Source organism: Colobus angolensis, unplaced genomic scaffold, assembly GCF_000951035.1.
Source record: "Colobus angolensis palliatus isolate OR3802 unplaced genomic scaffold, Cang.pa_1.0 Scaffold188, whole genome shotgun sequence".
NCBI lineage: Eukaryota > Metazoa > Chordata > Mammalia > Primates > Cercopithecidae > Colobus > Colobus angolensis.
In genome coordinates this window covers 3,485,201-3,502,844 of record NW_012115021.1, presented here as the reverse complement: position 1 = coordinate 3,502,844, position 17,644 = coordinate 3,485,201, and the positions used below count along the sequence as shown (strand labels likewise).

The following is a 17,644-nucleotide window of genomic DNA, read 5'->3' as shown; positions in this document are numbered from 1 at the left end:
TGGTTTGATTCTGGGCAGCTAAATAGTGGCTTTGCCATGAACAACAAAAGCTAATTCACTGTGGTGGTTTTCAAACACCAAGTGCAAATATTTTTCCTTTTCAGCTTGGGGTCACTGGAAGGGAAAAAACAGGGCTGAGAGGGAGATTAACCTTTTAAAACCTATTATGACTTCCCAGAAAAAATAAAACAATGGCAGCATTTCCTTTCATTCGTGAGAGTCTTTTCATAAGTGATTGTTGTTTGAGGCAAGATTGGGGCCCTGAAGAAGATTTTTAAATACTAGCTTAGCTTGGTTTTCTACTCAAAAGGCCACCATGATTGCTTTTAAGAACCCACACAAATCCCTGTAAAGCCCAGGGCCACCCTCTTTGCTTTCTCTCTCTTCTGTCTTCATCTCTGGCTGACCTTCCCTCCTTCTCTCCAGCCCTTTGCTTTCTTCCCTCAATCAGGGGCCTGACTCTCTGCTAAAGGGAGGGGATCAGCGCAATTAGCAGGATTTTAGGCAATGGCCATGCCAGCCACTGATGCCACTGACAGATGCTTGGGAGGCTGAAGATTCTGTCTGGGTCATTTTCTCTGAGGTTCCAGCCAGACTTTCTGTTGATTTGGGCTGTCTTAATGCATCCCAGAGCCTCAGCGCCATTCAGTTCCTCTTCGGAAATGAAGTCACCCGTTCTGGTTCTTACTGCACATGATTAAGGATCAGAAGTATCCAATACAGGGAGTCACAGCCATCAGCAGAAATCTGGCAAATGAGAAAAAAGCAAGTCCATCTGCCTCACTAGTAGTTCTTTTATTGTTCTCTCTGGACTGCAAAGCAAAAGCTCGTCTCCCACTCTTCATTAGTTTATCTTCTTTCCTTCTCTCTTCCCTTTCAGCTTCTGCACACAGATTCACTTGCTGGGCTCAGGTGGGAGGCAAATAATGTGCCATGGAAACATAAGGCTATTAGGGCAAAGACGTGGAAGTCCCTAAACACTCCCTTTCTTGCCAAGAGGAAGATCTGAACAGGGTCCAGGATGGTTGCTGTTTGCGAAGTGGTTTGAGTATTCTTGCTATGCGCTATTACTGCTGTTATCAGCATCACGAGAGTCTAACATGTTGATACAGGTGGTGTGTGTTGGTAAGGGGTGGGTGGGAAGGGATCAGAAATTGATTCGTAACCTGCAAAGAGCAAACTCCAGTTGTATTGCCTCCACCCCCACCATTCTTGTCCTTTCGGTGTGTGTGCAAATATTTGTAGACCTGTTGAATAGCGCGCCCTCACACCAACCTAAAATTTCACAGCCAAGTAAGCAGCCCCAACCTGGTGAGAAGAATGGGTGGCAACCTGGGGCAGCGATGGAGTGATGGGATGGAATGTATTCCTTCTCCTGATCAGGCAGTTGGTGTAGGGGCTGGGCTGCTGTGGCTCCCTGGATTTGGGTATTTGTCCAGCTTCCTGTCTCTGGCAGTGTGCTAATGGTTTCCATAGCCACATGGCACTTGGCAGAGCTTCTTAAACTGGTGTGGCCCGAGACTCTGCATTCTAACAAGCTCCCATGTTGATGCCTATGCTCCTAACCCCCTGGCCAACTGCACTTGGAGTAGCAAGGCTGTAAAGAAGTCCCACTGGGACCTAAACTGCTCCAGGGATGAAAAAGGAAAGTGCTAAGCCCCTCCTCTGGAGACAGGGTGTGTCCAGGCTGCCCTGGAGTCCTGATTTGCCATTCAAGTGAACCCTGGAGGGATTAGCAGCCAGCCTAGCACTTGGGTGAGACCATCTCCCCCTCCAGGGGGGAGCCCTAGAGGCAGCACAGAGGTTCTGTGAAAATCTGCCATCCTCCTTGCAGAAGGTTGCCCTCTCTCGCCCTCCATCCCCCCCTGCCCTGCTTGCTGACTTAAGCAGATCAGCTTTCAGCTCTCTGGCATTCAGAGACGTCTTTGCATAAAAGAAAAGGCCCTTCCTTAAGGAGCAGAGCGGGAATCCAAGCATGGCTCTGGCCTGCTGCATGCCCAAGAATGCAGGTATTTGGGGTTTGCAGCATTTCCTGGCAAGACAAAGGGGAGGGGGAGGCTAGGTCTAACGAAGAGGGGCTTGTGCTGTAGCCACCTCCTATTCTAGGGGAGAGGAGAAGTATGCTTCCCAATGAAACTGAGCCCTTTCACAGGAACAGCTGTGAGGAGGGGAATCTGCACTTGACCCTCACTCAAGGCTGACTTTGACATTTAGGGTCAGTGGCTCCTAAGCTTTGAGGACCTTGCATTGCTCATACTGGCTCGCCAACGTTTTCACCTTTGCTCTCCTTTTGAGGCATCAAACTACCCAAGACAGAGAGGACAACCCTTTCTTCCTTTGCTTCTGCTCCGACATTTGAACATCTTAAAGAAGGGCCAGAGGGTAGCTCAAGTGGAGATTCCAGGGCAGGCTTCCAGGGCTCTAGCTCAGGACTGCTGGGAAGGGGCCCCATCCTGCATGGGCTCACACCAGGCCCTATGCTGCTTTCTTCTCTTCCAACACTGCCCCCTCCAGGCTTCTTGGAATTCCTCAGTATCTTACCCTCATCCTGAGATTACAGAGAAAGATTTATTTATCTCTCAGTGTCCCCAAAACAGCCCTGAACTGAGAGTCCCCAGACCAAATCCCCCAACTTCTAGTTTCTGTTACATCTTCAAATGGCCTTACACAAATCTGTTACACCACTGTGGGGACTGTCTTGATTTCTTTAGTCCTCTAAGCCCTCCTTCACTATACTTCTTTATCATATAAGGTTGGTCATGCAACTGAACCCTATTTGAAAAGCATTGAACTTTTTACAGTATTCTTCCAGCACTGGGGTTATTAGTCCTTCAGTTGTAACTCAGGCTCCTTAATGTCAAGGACAGTGCCTTACTCTCGTTTCTTGCTATGTGCTCTTAGGTTGTTCTGCAGGAGGTGGCTAGTGTGACAGTTGATGCTGGCCACTCTCCTTGCCTCAGCTAAACCCCTTCACTGCACATTTGCCTCCACTGCCTCTGCAGAGGCTGACACAGGGCCAAGCTTTAAGGGTCTCCTATTAGCCCAACTGCTACCAACACCGTGTACGCAGCCTTTCTTAATGAAGGGTTTGTTCTACCTGCTGCCTGAGAACACTCTCTCTGAGCTGCCTTTCCAGGCCATGATGATGGGGAGGCACTATTGTGTGCAAGTTTGTTACTTAAGATGCCTCAGGAGAAGAAGGAAGCACGCCTGTGAACCAGGCAGCTTCCAACGGGTGTCATGGAGCCTCTATCAGTTTGTTCAGGACATTGTGGTTTCTGAATTTTGTGGCAGAGAAGTTGTTCAAATACAAGTCCTTAATATCATATATATTTATGATAAATAACCATTATTTGAGGGGCAGGCCAATTATAACAATTAAACACCCCAGACCAATTAAATCAGAATATCTGGGAGTGGGTCCAGATAACGTGCATGTTTTTAAAGCTCCCCAGGTGGATTCCAATGTGCAGCCAGGGTTGAGAATCACTGATTTAGGTAAGAAGTAAGAACTGCACTCCCACTCAAACCCCCAATTCCCCTCAGGGAACCAAGGAAGACAATTAAGGGCCTAAGTTCATACTTTTTCATACAGATCAGTGGATTCAGGAGAGAATGCCCAACAGCCAGATAGTCTTTATTTATTAGGCCTGAAGAACTAAGTAATGGGAGAGTGTACCAAAGAAATAAGGCCCTGCCAGAAGTTTCAGTTTAGGCTCAATACAAAAGATGAGAAGGCCTTTAGAATAGCTTGACCCAGTTTTCCCTCAAGAGTTGAAGATCCAAGGCCTACGCGTGGCTGACAGACCAGGAAGGGACTGGGTGGGGCTGGTGGTGGTGACAGGGCTACTTGGCAGAGGGCTCAACTTTTTTGAAGCTGCTGGCGTGTCATGAGTTTGGCTATCTTTGGGCATTAGTCTCAGCAAGGTCATGGTACTCCTGCCAACTCTGGATGGCTCACAAGTGGGAAGACTAGGCCCTTAATCAAAGATGCCTTCAAGTAGGACTTGGCAGATATTGCATTCAGCACAATAAAAGCTGAGGGGAGAATGACCACTTTTACCTTAACACGAATTTTATTACCACCAGGTTTCATTATAAAAATATTAGAGGTTTGGGTGTGTGTTTATTACATAAACAATGGAGTTGCTCTGATCTTCACCAGCTTTCAAACTGGAATCTCAAAGGGAGTTCTATTTACTAGATTTAAAGCCGTGAAACAATTGTTTCTCATGACTGCCTTATAAGCATAGGAATAATGCAGGGAAAAACAAACTCTCTGGTTTCTTTCCTTCTCAACCCTTGCCAAATTTCCCCAGTCAGGAGGAAGGCACAGCCACGCGCTGGATGTTGTAGCTGATAGACTATATTTGGGCTAGGCTTACCAGGGATAGGATGGTCTTCAGGAAAAGTGGGTATGTGACTCAAATTTCAGGCTCCTGTTGCGTCTAGCTTAGAAGGGTGTCCTGGAGGCTTGGGCAGGTGTGAGAATCACTTAAGCTGATCAGGGAAATTCTCAGAGACACAGACCCTTATGCCAACCCATAGTCAGTGGTCAGAGAGTACAACAGCTATTGTCATTATGTGTTCCCAGATCTCTGGGCATTTGTCTTTCCCAGAAGCAAAGCTTTCATGTCAGTATCAATGTCATCTTAGGTCCCTTAGTTCATTCCTGGGAACCCTGCATTCAGAGGGAGCAAGGCATAGGCTGCCACTGTCTCATGGCAAAGACCATTTTGTCAATTTTACTGATGTTCTGTATTTTAAAATTAATGTATCTGATTTTATACTCTTTACTTGAGATTTTTAATTATTAAAAATATTTCTTAAATTGAATGTTTCATTAAAAAATGTGGGAATTGAAAACTATAAATTTACCTCACAGTATAGCTTTGGTAATTTCCGTTGGTTTTTCTATGTGGGCTTATTGTTGTTGGTTGCATCCTCTGAATAGTTAGTTTTGGGCAAGACAGCATGGTGTGAGGAAAATGGGTTTTGGTGTCTGCCAGATCTGGATGTGAATCTTTACTCTGCCCTTTATCAGTTGTGTGACTAAGTTATAGGATCACAACTTCCTTATTTCTAAAATGGAGATAATAATATCTGCCTGTTGTATTCTTTAAATAATGATGAAATGAAAGAATTCAGGCAAAGGACTTAGCATGGTGCACTTAGTAGATGCTCAATCCATGGTTGCTATGGATAATAATAGCAAAAGTAATACATCACTGGCACAGGCAAAAGATTTGTGGCTGGGAAGTGCTCTCCATTTGTGTGTCTTGGGCAGAGGGCCAGGACAGTGGGTATCCTTTCTGGATCAAACTGCTTATCCTAATGTCCTCCAGAGACACTGGCAGATGGGACATGAAATACCAACAGTGTGCCTAGGGGAGGGCATGCAGCCAAATGTTACACTGAATTGAGCATGCCAAGGCAATCCAGGAAAAAACTCAGCACAAAAACTCACCATTCAGAAATTCCCCTAAACTGTCTTGATCTCATTTTCTCTTGTGGGGTGTTCCTCAATGAACTATTTGAGCTTCTTTACCCCAGATCTGGCTTCTTTCCTGGCTACTCAGCTGGGTTGCTTTCCCCTCTGTAGGATTTTGACTGCACATTATAGCCATAGCCTTGAGGGAAGTGAGCATTTGGGGAGCAAAACTTTATGGAGCAGCATTTCTGTGCTAGGCATTAGGCTTGTCTCTGAGTATCAAACATGACTAAGTCACAGTTCTGTTCTTGAGGACTTCCAAGTCAGGTACCTTAGTCCATTTTCTGTTGCTATAACAGAATACCACAGACTGGGTAATTTACAAAGAAAAGAAATGTATTACTTACAGTTCTAGAGGCTGAGAAGTCCAAGATCAAGTGGTTGCATCTGGTTGGCTTCTGGTGAGGGCTTCATGCTGTGTCATAACATTGTGGAAGGCGTCGCAGGGTAATAGGGGGGTTGCATTGAGAGCCAAGCTGGCTTTTATAATATATCTACTCTTGTGATAACTAACCCATTCATGTGATAACCCATTTAATCCATTAACCCATTAATCTATTAATCCATTTAATCCATTAACCCATTAATCTATTTATCCGTTGGGTTATGGAAAGAGCCATCATAACCCAATCACTTCTTAAAGACCCCACCTCTTAATACTGTTAAATTGGAGATTATGTTTCAACATGAGTTTCTGAGGGGACAAACATTCAAACCATAGCATCAGGAGAATACTGACCCATGAACACCAGAAAGGTTAAACACAGTGCCTTGAGGCCCATTCACAGGAAGGAGGAACCAACTCTTTCTTGTGGGGTGGCATGGGAAGCCAAGTGAAGCTGATGGAGGAGAGGACTTTTGAACTGACTTTGTCAGGATAAGTAGGTTAAGACGTATCAAGTTTTCGGTGAGTTTTAAAAAATGCCTATTTGCCTTTGGTTGATTCTTGCCTTCTCTGAGTCTGCAGGGCATAGGAGGTGATGGAGGAGATAGTAAGATTTAGGAAGGGATAAGGCTGCAGGAAGCTATAAGCAACTGTAATCTGTTATCCACACTCTCCATCCTGCAGAACTCCACTGTATACAGAGGTAGACTGAAGTGGAAGTGGAACTTATCTGTGTTCAAAGCAGAATCTTCTAATTTTCTCTGAAACCCACCCTGTACTTCTGAATACTTTGTTGGGTAGCATGGCTCTCTCTCTCCTACTCCTTTTGGCTCAGCAAGAATAATGGAAACTCCACTCTCCTGAAGGATATTACTTTTCATGGCCTTGCATGTGGCTATAACTCATTGATCTTGAATGTAGCTGCACCCCCTGGCTCCTGAAATGGCAGAAAGGACATCCAGAAGGGAATTAATCTCAGCCATATCCATTCACAACTGAAACACAGAACTGGTTCTTCAGCATCCAGAGGTCAAATGTCAAGCTCCAATAAGAGGAAAGATGCAAATGCTTCCTCAGCTTCAAGGCACTGAGGCCTCCCAGGAATGTTGTCTTTGCTCCCTTCTTGATCCCACCTTTGCAATTAAGTGAGGAGGAAGTTTTCATTTGTTCTTCAAGATAGAGTAAATCACTCTTCTCTCACCACCTTGTCTTTGTGTTATGCTTGCCATGGATGACATTTGGCCATTAACAACTAAGCTCCCTCTTCCATCTAAGTTTTTATCCCTGGAAACATTCACAGGCAAGTAAGAGCTGCATGATTAATTTTTGAATAAGGATGTGTTTGAGAACAGGCCAGGGGCACACATCAACGGCCACATAGCCCTAGGCTTAAACGGATGACAAATTCTGCATCCCAACTAATACAGGCCTATAGTTCCTGCTTTGAAAACCAGGGGTGATGACAGGGGCCATGGGTTTCTAGTGCTTTCCACACCTGTCTCAGAAAGCAAGCAAAATAACCACTTGGGAGAATTAAGATAATTGTGTGTTGAGTGTTTTTCCGTAAGAAAGAGTTGATTTGTTGCTTCTCTTGATTAGGCTTTTATTTTTGCCCTTCTACCTCTCTCCACTGAGTTTTTAGTTGCCTTTTTATTATTTATTTATTTACTTTTACACAAAAGACATCGTGGGTAAGAAGAGGAGATTTTATTTTGAAGAACAATGACCACATTAACAAGGTGACAACAGATAAGCTAAAAGTCACTACATTTTCTGCCGGGAAAAAATGTCCTTTGCTGCCAAATCACATTCTGCTTCTCTTTGTCTACTCTCCTTTTATAGGAGGGTGGCAGGCCCAGCCACTGATGGACTCAGAAGAAATATCTGGGAGATAAGATACACCTTTGATTCATATGAGAAAAGAAGCTTTTGAGTTCAATGATAAAAAATGACTTCCTTTCCTGTTCCACAACATTCTTGTGGCTGGAGCCCTCTGTAGGACAACAACATTTCTCTGCCCTTGGTCCAACATATCAAGCTGAAAATAAGTATGAATTCTGAAACTTGGTAAAGGGCAAAAATCCAATTTATTGCAATTTAATAGATATATGGGCTTAGGTCAGATTCTGTAGGTATAGAATCTACCCTACATCCTGCTCTATATTTGGGGCAAAGCTGAGAACCTATCTTTAAAGTGTCACAGTTACATTTAGAGACCCAACCCATTCAGCATTCTGTGAAAGAACAGTAGAACCAAATATCCATGTGTGATTATATTTCCAAGTGTGTCTATTTAAAAAGAAAAGACAAAAACAAACTTCAAAATGATTGGAGAAAGAAAAACTGGATGTGGGATGGAGGAGGTAACAAGGGAAAAGGAAGAAAGCTTCTAAGGAAGTGAGATTTGAGCTAGGCTTTGATGAATTGGTAGAAATGTGTTAGCCAGAGAAACATTTTAGGGTATATCTTTCTTTCTTTCTTTTTTTTTTCTTTTTTTCTTTTTTTTTGTTGTTGTTGGAGTCTCACTGTGTCGCCCAGGCTGGAGTGCAATGGCGCAGTCTCGGCTCTCTGCAACCTCTGCCTCCCGGGTTCAAGCAATTCTCCTGCCTCACCTTCCCTAGTAGCTGGGATTACAGGTGAGGGCCACCAGGCCTGGCTAGTTTTTTTGTATTTTTGGTAGAGACAGAGTTTCACCGTGTTAGCCAGGATGGTCTCAATCTCCTGACCTCGTGATCCGCCCGCCTCGGCCTCCCAAAGAGCTGGGATTACAGGCGTGAGCCACCGTGCTCGACCTAGGGTATATCTTTCTAAGCTTTGGTTTCTTCTACAAAATCTCATAGACTTGTTGTAAATATTTAATGACATAATTAAAATAGTGCACATGGCACACTGCTTGGGACATAAGGACTGAATAAATGGTTGTAATTGTTGTCATTGCTACTATTACTATCATTGCAATTAGGAGGTGGTATTGGAAGTATGTTACCATAGGTAATTAAAGCCCTTTTTCCTGACCTCTTTTCCTCTGATCTTACCCCATTCTTTCTGAGACTGTCATCTTTTATATTTTGGCATACTTTGGTTAATATTAGTTTGCTTCTGGCAAGATGAAAGCAGACCCAACCAAGTATCAAAAGATTTTTTTTAACACCACTCCATTTCCCAATATAACATCTTATACACTGATTTACAATTTTGGTAGTGGGTGAATATTTAAGTGAAGATGTAAATATAAAACTGATAGCTTATGCTATAATTTCTCCAGGGGTCTTTGTTTTTAGCAACTTATTTTAGCAATTTCAAAAACTATTCACTCCGGTTATTTTGATTTTCTTCTAATCTGTTTATCTTCCAGTGATTTCATCCAAGTCAGAAAGGAAAGGTGTTTCTGAAAATAAGCAATGAAACATTTCTTTTTTAAGTTTAGCACTTAAGATGGCAGTCTAAGTATTTTTGCCTCATAAGTGATGGATATAATGTGTTTGAGAGGGGCTTGTCCATTGATGTTAGGGATTGAGGAGATTGTCACATGCAGTGGCTGGGGGAAACCAGGATGTTAATGTTAAAAGTAATTTAATGACTTATGCGCTCAGGAGATTTATGCTAATTGCTTGGCCATAGCTTATCCTCATCACAAACCTCTGATGCAGGTACAATTATTCTTCTGATTCCATAGATGAAGAAAATGAGGCTTAGAATATTTACATAACAATTTGCCCAAGATTACAGCTTAGTTGTTACAGAGCCAGAATTTAGACGCAGTTCTTTCTGGCTCCAAAACCTATGTTTTTGTTGTTGTTGTTGTTTGTTTGTTTTGTTTTGTTTTTTACCAGTAGATTATACTGTCTGCAGGGGTTTGAAAATAATGATCCCAAACTAAACATGGAAGTGATGTTTTTAGGTTATCATACAGTGCCTTGGGGAAATGGGAGCTCTCAGTTAGGTTAAGGGTTAAAAGATGTGCTATGGCCTGTGCTACAATCTCTGTTTAGTTCATCCAAAGTAGAAGGAATTTAGTTCTGATTCGAAGGTGCAAAAACTGATCAGAAGAAATGGCCTCAACCAAAATGCAAGACTGTGAACTGAGAAGTGGTGTCACTTGGACAAAGGACAGAGCCAATAGTGTCCTGTGTCTTGAAAAAAGGGAGAGGCATGGTAGGTAAAGTCTGTTACTTTCACTTTTGGTTTCTTTAATGACACTAGAACTTTCTGCTAATTAACTTGATTGTCTGCAACTGATATATTTATTACTAAGCATTGTTTATCAATGACATATTGTTCAAATGTTTGTTTCCCAGGAGAAGGTTGTAAATGTCCTCTGGTATCATATAAGGTGATAGATTAACAAGTGCTGGTAGTCGTGATAGGTCAAGAAGTTACAATGCAGAATTTCCAACACTGTTGTTCGGATATGTTGGCAGGTCAGCATGAAGAGATGGTGTTTTTCCATGATGAGAAAGATGATAGTTTGTCCTCTAATTTCTTAACTTTAGCATCTGGTGAAGTTGCTTGCAGGGACTATATTTTATCTCATTCAAAGTCTCTGAATGAAGTAACAAGTAGCAAATATGATTACAACTCTTTCTGTAGTTATAAAAACCTATTTTTAAATGTCTCCCATCTACAATTGGCTATCTTCATACCACCATCTGCTTTCTCAAATTTCCCAAGGCCACTTGCTCTGGATAACCACAAAGGTGCCCTGGGCCAACAATGCCGCCTGTTGACTGGAACAGAGAACTCTTGGATTCAACATCTTTTTTCCCCTCCACTTCCCTTCTTGCACCTTGGAATGATAATGCATGTGTCTCCGAAGTTCCCCACACCAGCCAGATGTTCCAGTCATACAAAATTGCTTGCAATTTCTCATCACATCATGCTGTCTCACACGCCTACAGGTCTGTGTACACTAAAACCTCCGAATGCTCTTATGACCTATTTTGCCTGGCTATTTCTTCAGTTTAGAAGCCTTGGCTTAAGCATCACTTTTCTGGGGGAAGCCTTCCCTGAAATTGCCCAGGGTGATTTAGATATCTCCCTTTCCATAGCCCATATGTAAAGAAAAGATAGTTGTCCCTGTCTATCTTTTAGTGGATGGTGGTGCTTCCAAGGGAAGAGGGTGAACCAGTACCCCTATGAGGACCTGAGCCAGTGGTGGAGATAGGGAGAGATAAAGTCAGGCATGGCCCCAAACAGTCTTTTATATGATCATCTGAATTTTTTTTGTAATTGCATGCCTCATCCTAAGCATTCTTATAAAATTAGCAGTATTACCTATGTTATGTAATGTAAAATAATCTCTCCTCAAACAATCATTGAGTAAAGCTAGTGGTCCAGGAACATCCTTCTATATTTATCCTGTGGCTTCCTGAAATGCCAGGCACAATACAGTGTATCTTGGGAGTGTGTGTAAGTCCCCCTGAAAACCAGGTATAAAAAAGTGTCTCTCAAGGCAGCCATTCAATGGTCTCCTTCAGAGTAGGCACTAGGTCTTTCATCTCTGCTATAGTATTGTCTAGTGGATTTTAGATACTCAAGAAATATTATTTTTTGGAATGAGTTAATCTTTCAAGTGATATCAGACATAATAGAGAATCAGTGTCATTAATCTTCAAAAAGACAGATATTTCATTTGTAGACCCCAAAGTCTCCATCAGCCTACTACTCTTTCTCTAATTATTCTTGCATTTCATCAGGCACTGGCATTTAAAATTAAGTTTTAAAACTATCTTCTTGACTTATATTAACATTATTTACTCACTACCATGATACCAGTATTGTTTTCCACTCTTCATTGCAAATACATATTTTCCAGCAATATTATGGGGGAAATAAGCCTTGATGGAAAAACCTGGAACTCTAAATACCATCTGTAGTTTCTTTTCCATGGGAAAATATGTCCTGAATTAAAAGGGAAAACTGACTTAGAAATGAGCTTCAGGACACTTCGAGGCTGAAGACTGACTGCATTTAAGCATCAGACCCCTGCATCCTATGGCTCCAATTTATACGGCTTACTGCCCGAAGCCTGGGGGCCTAAGGGAGGGAGCCTAAATCCAGAGACATAAAGTGACATCCTAGAACTGCTGAAGCTGGCAGGGAGGACCTCAGTGTGGTCCCCTGCTGGGCTCTTTCAAAGTTCTATCAGCATCATCACTAGGCCATCTTGGATACATATTGACCATCCCAGAAAGCCAGAAAACTTCTTTCTTACAAATCCTACTGGAATTTACATCTCTATGATCCCAAACCTGTTCCCTCTTGAGACAAGAAACATCTGAATCATCTGTTTTCTCTGTTTTAAAAAGTCAATTTTTAAAAATATTGTTTGTTAAGAAATATTTATGAGTGAAGGAGCTCCTATGTGCAAAGCAACTTTCTAACACATGGTCCACTTATTATGAAATTATTCTGCAGAATCTTCCTGTTGCTTTGTCTTTCTCCTTTTATGTATGTATGTATGTATGTATGTATCTCTTTAGAGACAGGGTCTTGCTCTTCTGACATCCAAGATGGCGTGCAGTACCGTGATCACAGCTCACTGCAGCCTCGAACTCCTGGGCGCAAGTAATCCTCCCACCCCAGCCTCCCAAGTGGCTGGGATTAGCCACCATGCCCAGCTGATTTTTTATCTTCTGTAGGGACAGGGTCTCACTATTTTGCCCAGGCTGATCTCAAACTCCTGGCCTCAAATAATTCTCCTGCCTCAGCCTCCCAAAGCACTGGGACTACAGGCATGAGCCACGATGCCCAGTTCCCTTTATCCTTTTAGAAGTGAATTACTGTAAACCAAAACCTTACAAGAGCAAGCCAAACTGTGCCTTGATTCTCTTTCACGTCAAAGTCTAGGTGGTAAGACATGGATAAGGGGCTTTTGACAAGAACAGGAGACTTCTTTACCTGGCTTCTCTAGTAAAGCTTCTAGTATCTCAGAGGGGCCATTGATTCTCCATATCTGGTCATTTCTCCATACCTGGTCATTTATCCATACCTGGTCATTTCTCTTTCCTGCTATTCCACTCAACCCTATCCTCAAACGAGGAAACCTTCCCTCCCAATTGAGTACATGATACTACTTTTATGTCTCCTCTGCTCCGGAAATGTCATTTCTGATTCTGCTGGGAAGGCAACCAATGGACGTCCCAGACTAGACCCTTAATCCACTGTCCTAGGCATGTTCTCAGACTGGGAAAAACTGTTGGGAAACAAGTTCAGAACCTGAACTAGGTGAGACTGCAAATACTGGTATAGACAGGTTTGTTTTAATTTACAAGGTTGCTCAGCAAAACATCCCCTTTACTGGAACAAAATTAGTATGTTTTTAACTGCAGATGTAGAAAAAAATGTTTAGGGTACAGACCAATGTATTTTCTTAGGTTTATAAGGAAGGTTTCCTTCTCTCTGTTTCTCCTTTATCTACTCTTTATGAAACCTTGCAAGAGTAGACTAAAAGGGACCTCTTTTCATTACACATCTTTTTTCCTAAGAAACAAAATGAACTAAATTAATTCATTCACTCAGTACTGTAAATACCAAATGAAAAAGCCATAGACGTATAGATGTAAATACTGCTTCTGTAATTGTGTGTGTGTGTGTTTGTGTAACTAGAGGACACTGGGAGAAAGAAAAAAGAAATTATTCAAAGTTCAAAGGCTCCAAGATTTACTAAGAAAATAAGAAAAGGGAAAAAGAGCACAAGCATTCACATGCTAAGATAGCTGAACGATCAAGTAATATGTTACCCCAGCATTTTCTTAAAAAGAAATGGCTTTTGTAGAAACTGGTGGAAAGTCCAAATCTGAACATTTTTTCTGAGTATAATAAATAAAGCTAGTAATCCCTGTAGAGATTAAGAATGCAAGCTTTGGAGTTGCTTTCACTATGCTGAAATTCCAACATACAGTCAAGGTTGAGAACACTGCTTTAAGTACTTAGTTGTAACTTCCTTTCTCAGATAGTTCACTTTGGCCCTAATTTGGTTTATAATTACAATATTCCTTCCTTCCTTTTGAGGGTTTCTATCTGTACATTTCCCAAGTGTGTGGAAAGGGAGGGTGGACATCTCTTTCCCTCTCTCCTACCTGTGTCTTTGCATACCTTATCTTCTTAGGAAGACAGCATGACTATGTTGTTAAATACAAAACTGACCCCATATTCTAACAAATCGTAGTTCTTCTTGGCCCACAGCATTACTTTTTAATTTCAATGATGCATTTCTAGGGGTCGTGTATTGGCATTAGCAGTCTTTAAACACATGATCTCTTTTTCTCTTCCTTCCATCCACTGATTGTTTCTTGAGGGAAGCTCTGAGCCATTCGCCTTGGTGATTCTTTCCCCAAAACCATATCACCCAAAATCAAGCTGCCAAGCCCAGGATTGGAGGAGGAAAGGTGGTCTTCTGGAATTGTATCCATAGGAATCCTTTCTGAACTGGCACTTTCATGGGTCATATTGAAGTACTGTGAAGACCTTGAGCAGCGACAGTATTTGGAGCCATCAGAGAGGATTTATCTTTTATTTTTTTCAGTCTTTAGTTTATGATCCTTGTGCTCAAACCAACAATCCTCAACCATTAGTATCTGTTTTGACATATGGCCAGAAATTTATTTTAAAGAACGGCATTAGTTAGCCTTTTCTGCATAAAAAATCACCCAGTACTTAGTGGCTTAAAATTTAGTGCATGGTTCTTCTGGTCTGGGATGGCTCAGTTAAGCTCTGTGGAGCTTGCTTATGTGTCTATAGTCAGGTGGGGCTGAATGACCTAGAGTGGCCTTATTCATGTCTGGTGATTAGCAGACCAAGATAGGGGGTAGGAGACAACTGGGCCACCTGTACCTCATCATCCAACAGGTTGGACCAGGCTTCTTCATGAGCAGCAGTAAGCAGGGACAGGTGCCAAGACCAGCAGAAGCAGAAGTTGCAAGGCTTCTTGAGGCCCAGGCTAAGACATGTACAATGTCACTTCCACCACATTCTTCTGGCCAAATCAGGTCATAAGGCCTGCTCAGATTCAAGGTGGAGAAACAGATTCCGCCTCTTGCTGGGAAGAGCTGAAAAGTAGCATGGCTATTTTTGAAATCTACCACAATAACGAAGCACCTGTGTTTGCAAATTTTTGTATGCATAAATTAAAATGGATTTGAAGTTCTTCCAATAGTAGGCTAATTCTCCTTGTATTCAAATAAATGTGAGAAAAAGGGGTGGGAATTTCCCACGGTTGTGATAATGAGTGGTTCGTGTAAATACCATGGGTCATGGCAGAAAAAGGTTTTGAACAGCTGCCCAAGAGACAGTATAGTGAGGTAGAAAGAGCATGAACCTTGAAATCATGCCGACCTGAGTTCAAACTCCATCTCTCCAACTTGTTAGTTGGATGGCCTTGGGCAAGTTATTTAACCTCTCTGAATATTAGTTTCCTAACCATAAAACAGGAATAATGATACTTAAGGCACATATCTGTTGTGAGGATTAAATAAGGTTGTGGGGTAATGCCCAGAACCTAGTAAAGAGCCATTCATGGTGCTAGTTTCCTTCCTTGACCCCTTAATTTTGTGAAATTAGTGTGTAGTGGGCATAGTGATTCTTTCATTCAGAATCAAAGCTGTCCCACCCCTTTCCCTTCCAGATACCAGCTTGTCTTTTTTCACATATTACATATCTTTGAGAGATGACTTCAATACAATATTTTTCAACCTGGGATCTTTGCAATGTTTGCAAACATAAACTTACAGTTAAAAATTCCAAGACAATTCTTAGCTTTGGTGCTATAGATTATTCACATTTTTTAGTTGTGCAGAGCTTGCTTTTTCTTTATGGTCTGGATATACTGTGCAATTTTGGAAACCCACCATCAGAAAAGGAGGCTTTGAAATACTAGAAGTTGGGCAGCAATGTATGGGAACCATGTTTTTTCAGAAAGGATGTATTTACATTGGATAAGATTTTCAAACATATCCAGGAATTCTAAGTAGTGAGGTTAGTCTTTGGGGTCTAGAGGAGGCCAGGTTGAGCAAAACCTTTGCTTAATCTTCTCCTCTGATGCATTCTATAGGGCTCCATTTTGGCTAAATCATCATAATTCCCACCAAGACAGCACAGAATGATAATGGTTTTATTTATTATTTTATATTCATTGCTAGTATATGCAAAGTTTTATAGCTTGCTATAAATTGAGAGGGATTATCACAGCTGTTACTTATTTTAACAGGTCACAATACAGTAGTTTATGCCAGATGGTGTGGAGAATTTTGAGGGAGAAATTTTATACAGGCAGCCATATAGATGCTAGCTTGGGTAGTCGCACCCTGAAATTAATTTACATTTGTTATGATATAAAATATATATGAATAAACATATAGTTCCTTATGAATGAGTGATCCATTTTATAGCAGCTATTTCTTCTGGAAGTCAAGGGAGTCCCTTGTGAGCAGTGGTGGGGCAGCAGCAATAGTAATGTGCTGCTACTGGGATAAGTGAGAAGTAAAGCTCTACCACATGCATAGTTCTGGAGGGGACATTCAACTTGCTCCAGGGAAGTAAGCCTTGGAGACAAAACTGAGTTTTCATAATTGGGTCTCAGCACGTATTTGAGTCAAAGAGAATAAAGCAGGAAAGTCACCCTCGGTAAACATAAGGAGAGAATGGGTGTGGTATAAATACAGTAGAGCTAGAATTGGGATCCCCAAGTTCACCCTCAAGGTCATTCTGGGACCAAAAGGTTATCCAGCCCTGGGCAGATCACAGAACATTATTACTTCCCTTGCAGATGCTGAAGTTTATAGGTAGCATGGCCAATTCTGAATGCTCAGCTGAAACAGGAAGATAAAATAAGTACTGATGATCAGAAATCATTTTAGAAGGTATTTTTGGTTCCAAGTCTCATAGAAAAATTGACTTACACAATGAAAAACGTAGAGAAAATTTTACAGATCATCTCCACCCTCCTTATTTTATAGATGAAGAAACAGACCAAGAGGATCATTTAAATATGATCATCTTAGTTTTTACAATAAAGAAGTAAAATCAGACTGTCAAAGTATTTGGGCTCCATTGGCTTCCTCCAGTCTTTCTCCCCTCGATCCAGCCCCACGAGTTCCTCTCCTGTATCCCACCTCATGCTGGGAAAGGACCACATTCCCACCTGTCAGAATAATCCAAAGACCATGTCTAAAGCGCACTTGGATTTTCTTGGTAAATTGTCTGAGGCATACCACCTCTTGAACTGAATTAAAACTATTTAGCCTTTTAGAGTCAATTCTTCCAGCTCCTGTAAAATAGGAGTCAATTAAGATCTGTTTGTGTCACCAAAATAGTAAATTAACCAGAAAAGGTGAATTTTAAATGGAGATTTGGAGCATATAACAGCTAAAATCTATATGTACAAAATCAGGAAATGACAGTATGTTGATAATTGAATAGTCCATGCATGTTGAAGGACAGAACTGGAATCTGTATCATGGACTCCCCCAAGATGGCTAGTAAAAGAATGAAAGCTTTGAAAATTTGTAAGCTCAACAATACAGAAATACCCCCACTCTTCTCAGGGCTGCTGAACTTCCAATAACTTCAGCTTTCAGGAATACAGCACCAAACCTGGAAGTAAGTGAAAAGAGTTTCCCAAGGCTACAAATAATTGTCAGCAAGCCCACATGTATCCTTTTGGTTCTTGCCAGAGAATTGGTAACTCATCTTTAATGGACAGATGTTTCTCAACCATGGGTGTCTGTTATCCCCAGCTCACTGGAGGCTTAAACTCTGGGGAAAGGAGC

The 17,644-nt window shown here is 41.8% G+C and overlaps 1 protein-coding gene across 4 annotated transcripts in view; it reads left to right on the top strand.

Moving 5' to 3' along the window:
- Window positions 1–17,644, top strand: part of NHS (Nance-Horan syndrome (congenital cataracts and dental anomalies)) — a 378,248-nt gene that overhangs the window by 275,554 nt on the left and 85,050 nt on the right. For 2 of the 4 annotated variants that reach the window (XM_011940237.1, XM_011940236.1), the window contains exon 1: window positions 1,701–2,009. The exons of the other annotated variants lie outside the window; for them this stretch is intronic. In XM_011940237.1, coding sequence (XP_011795627.1) covers window positions 1,976–2,009 — 34 coding nt within the window. In that variant the 5' untranslated portion in view covers window positions 1,701–1,975. Of the gene's footprint in view, window positions 1–1,700; window positions 2,010–17,644 lie in introns of those variants that run through there. 4 annotated transcript variants of the gene reach the window in all.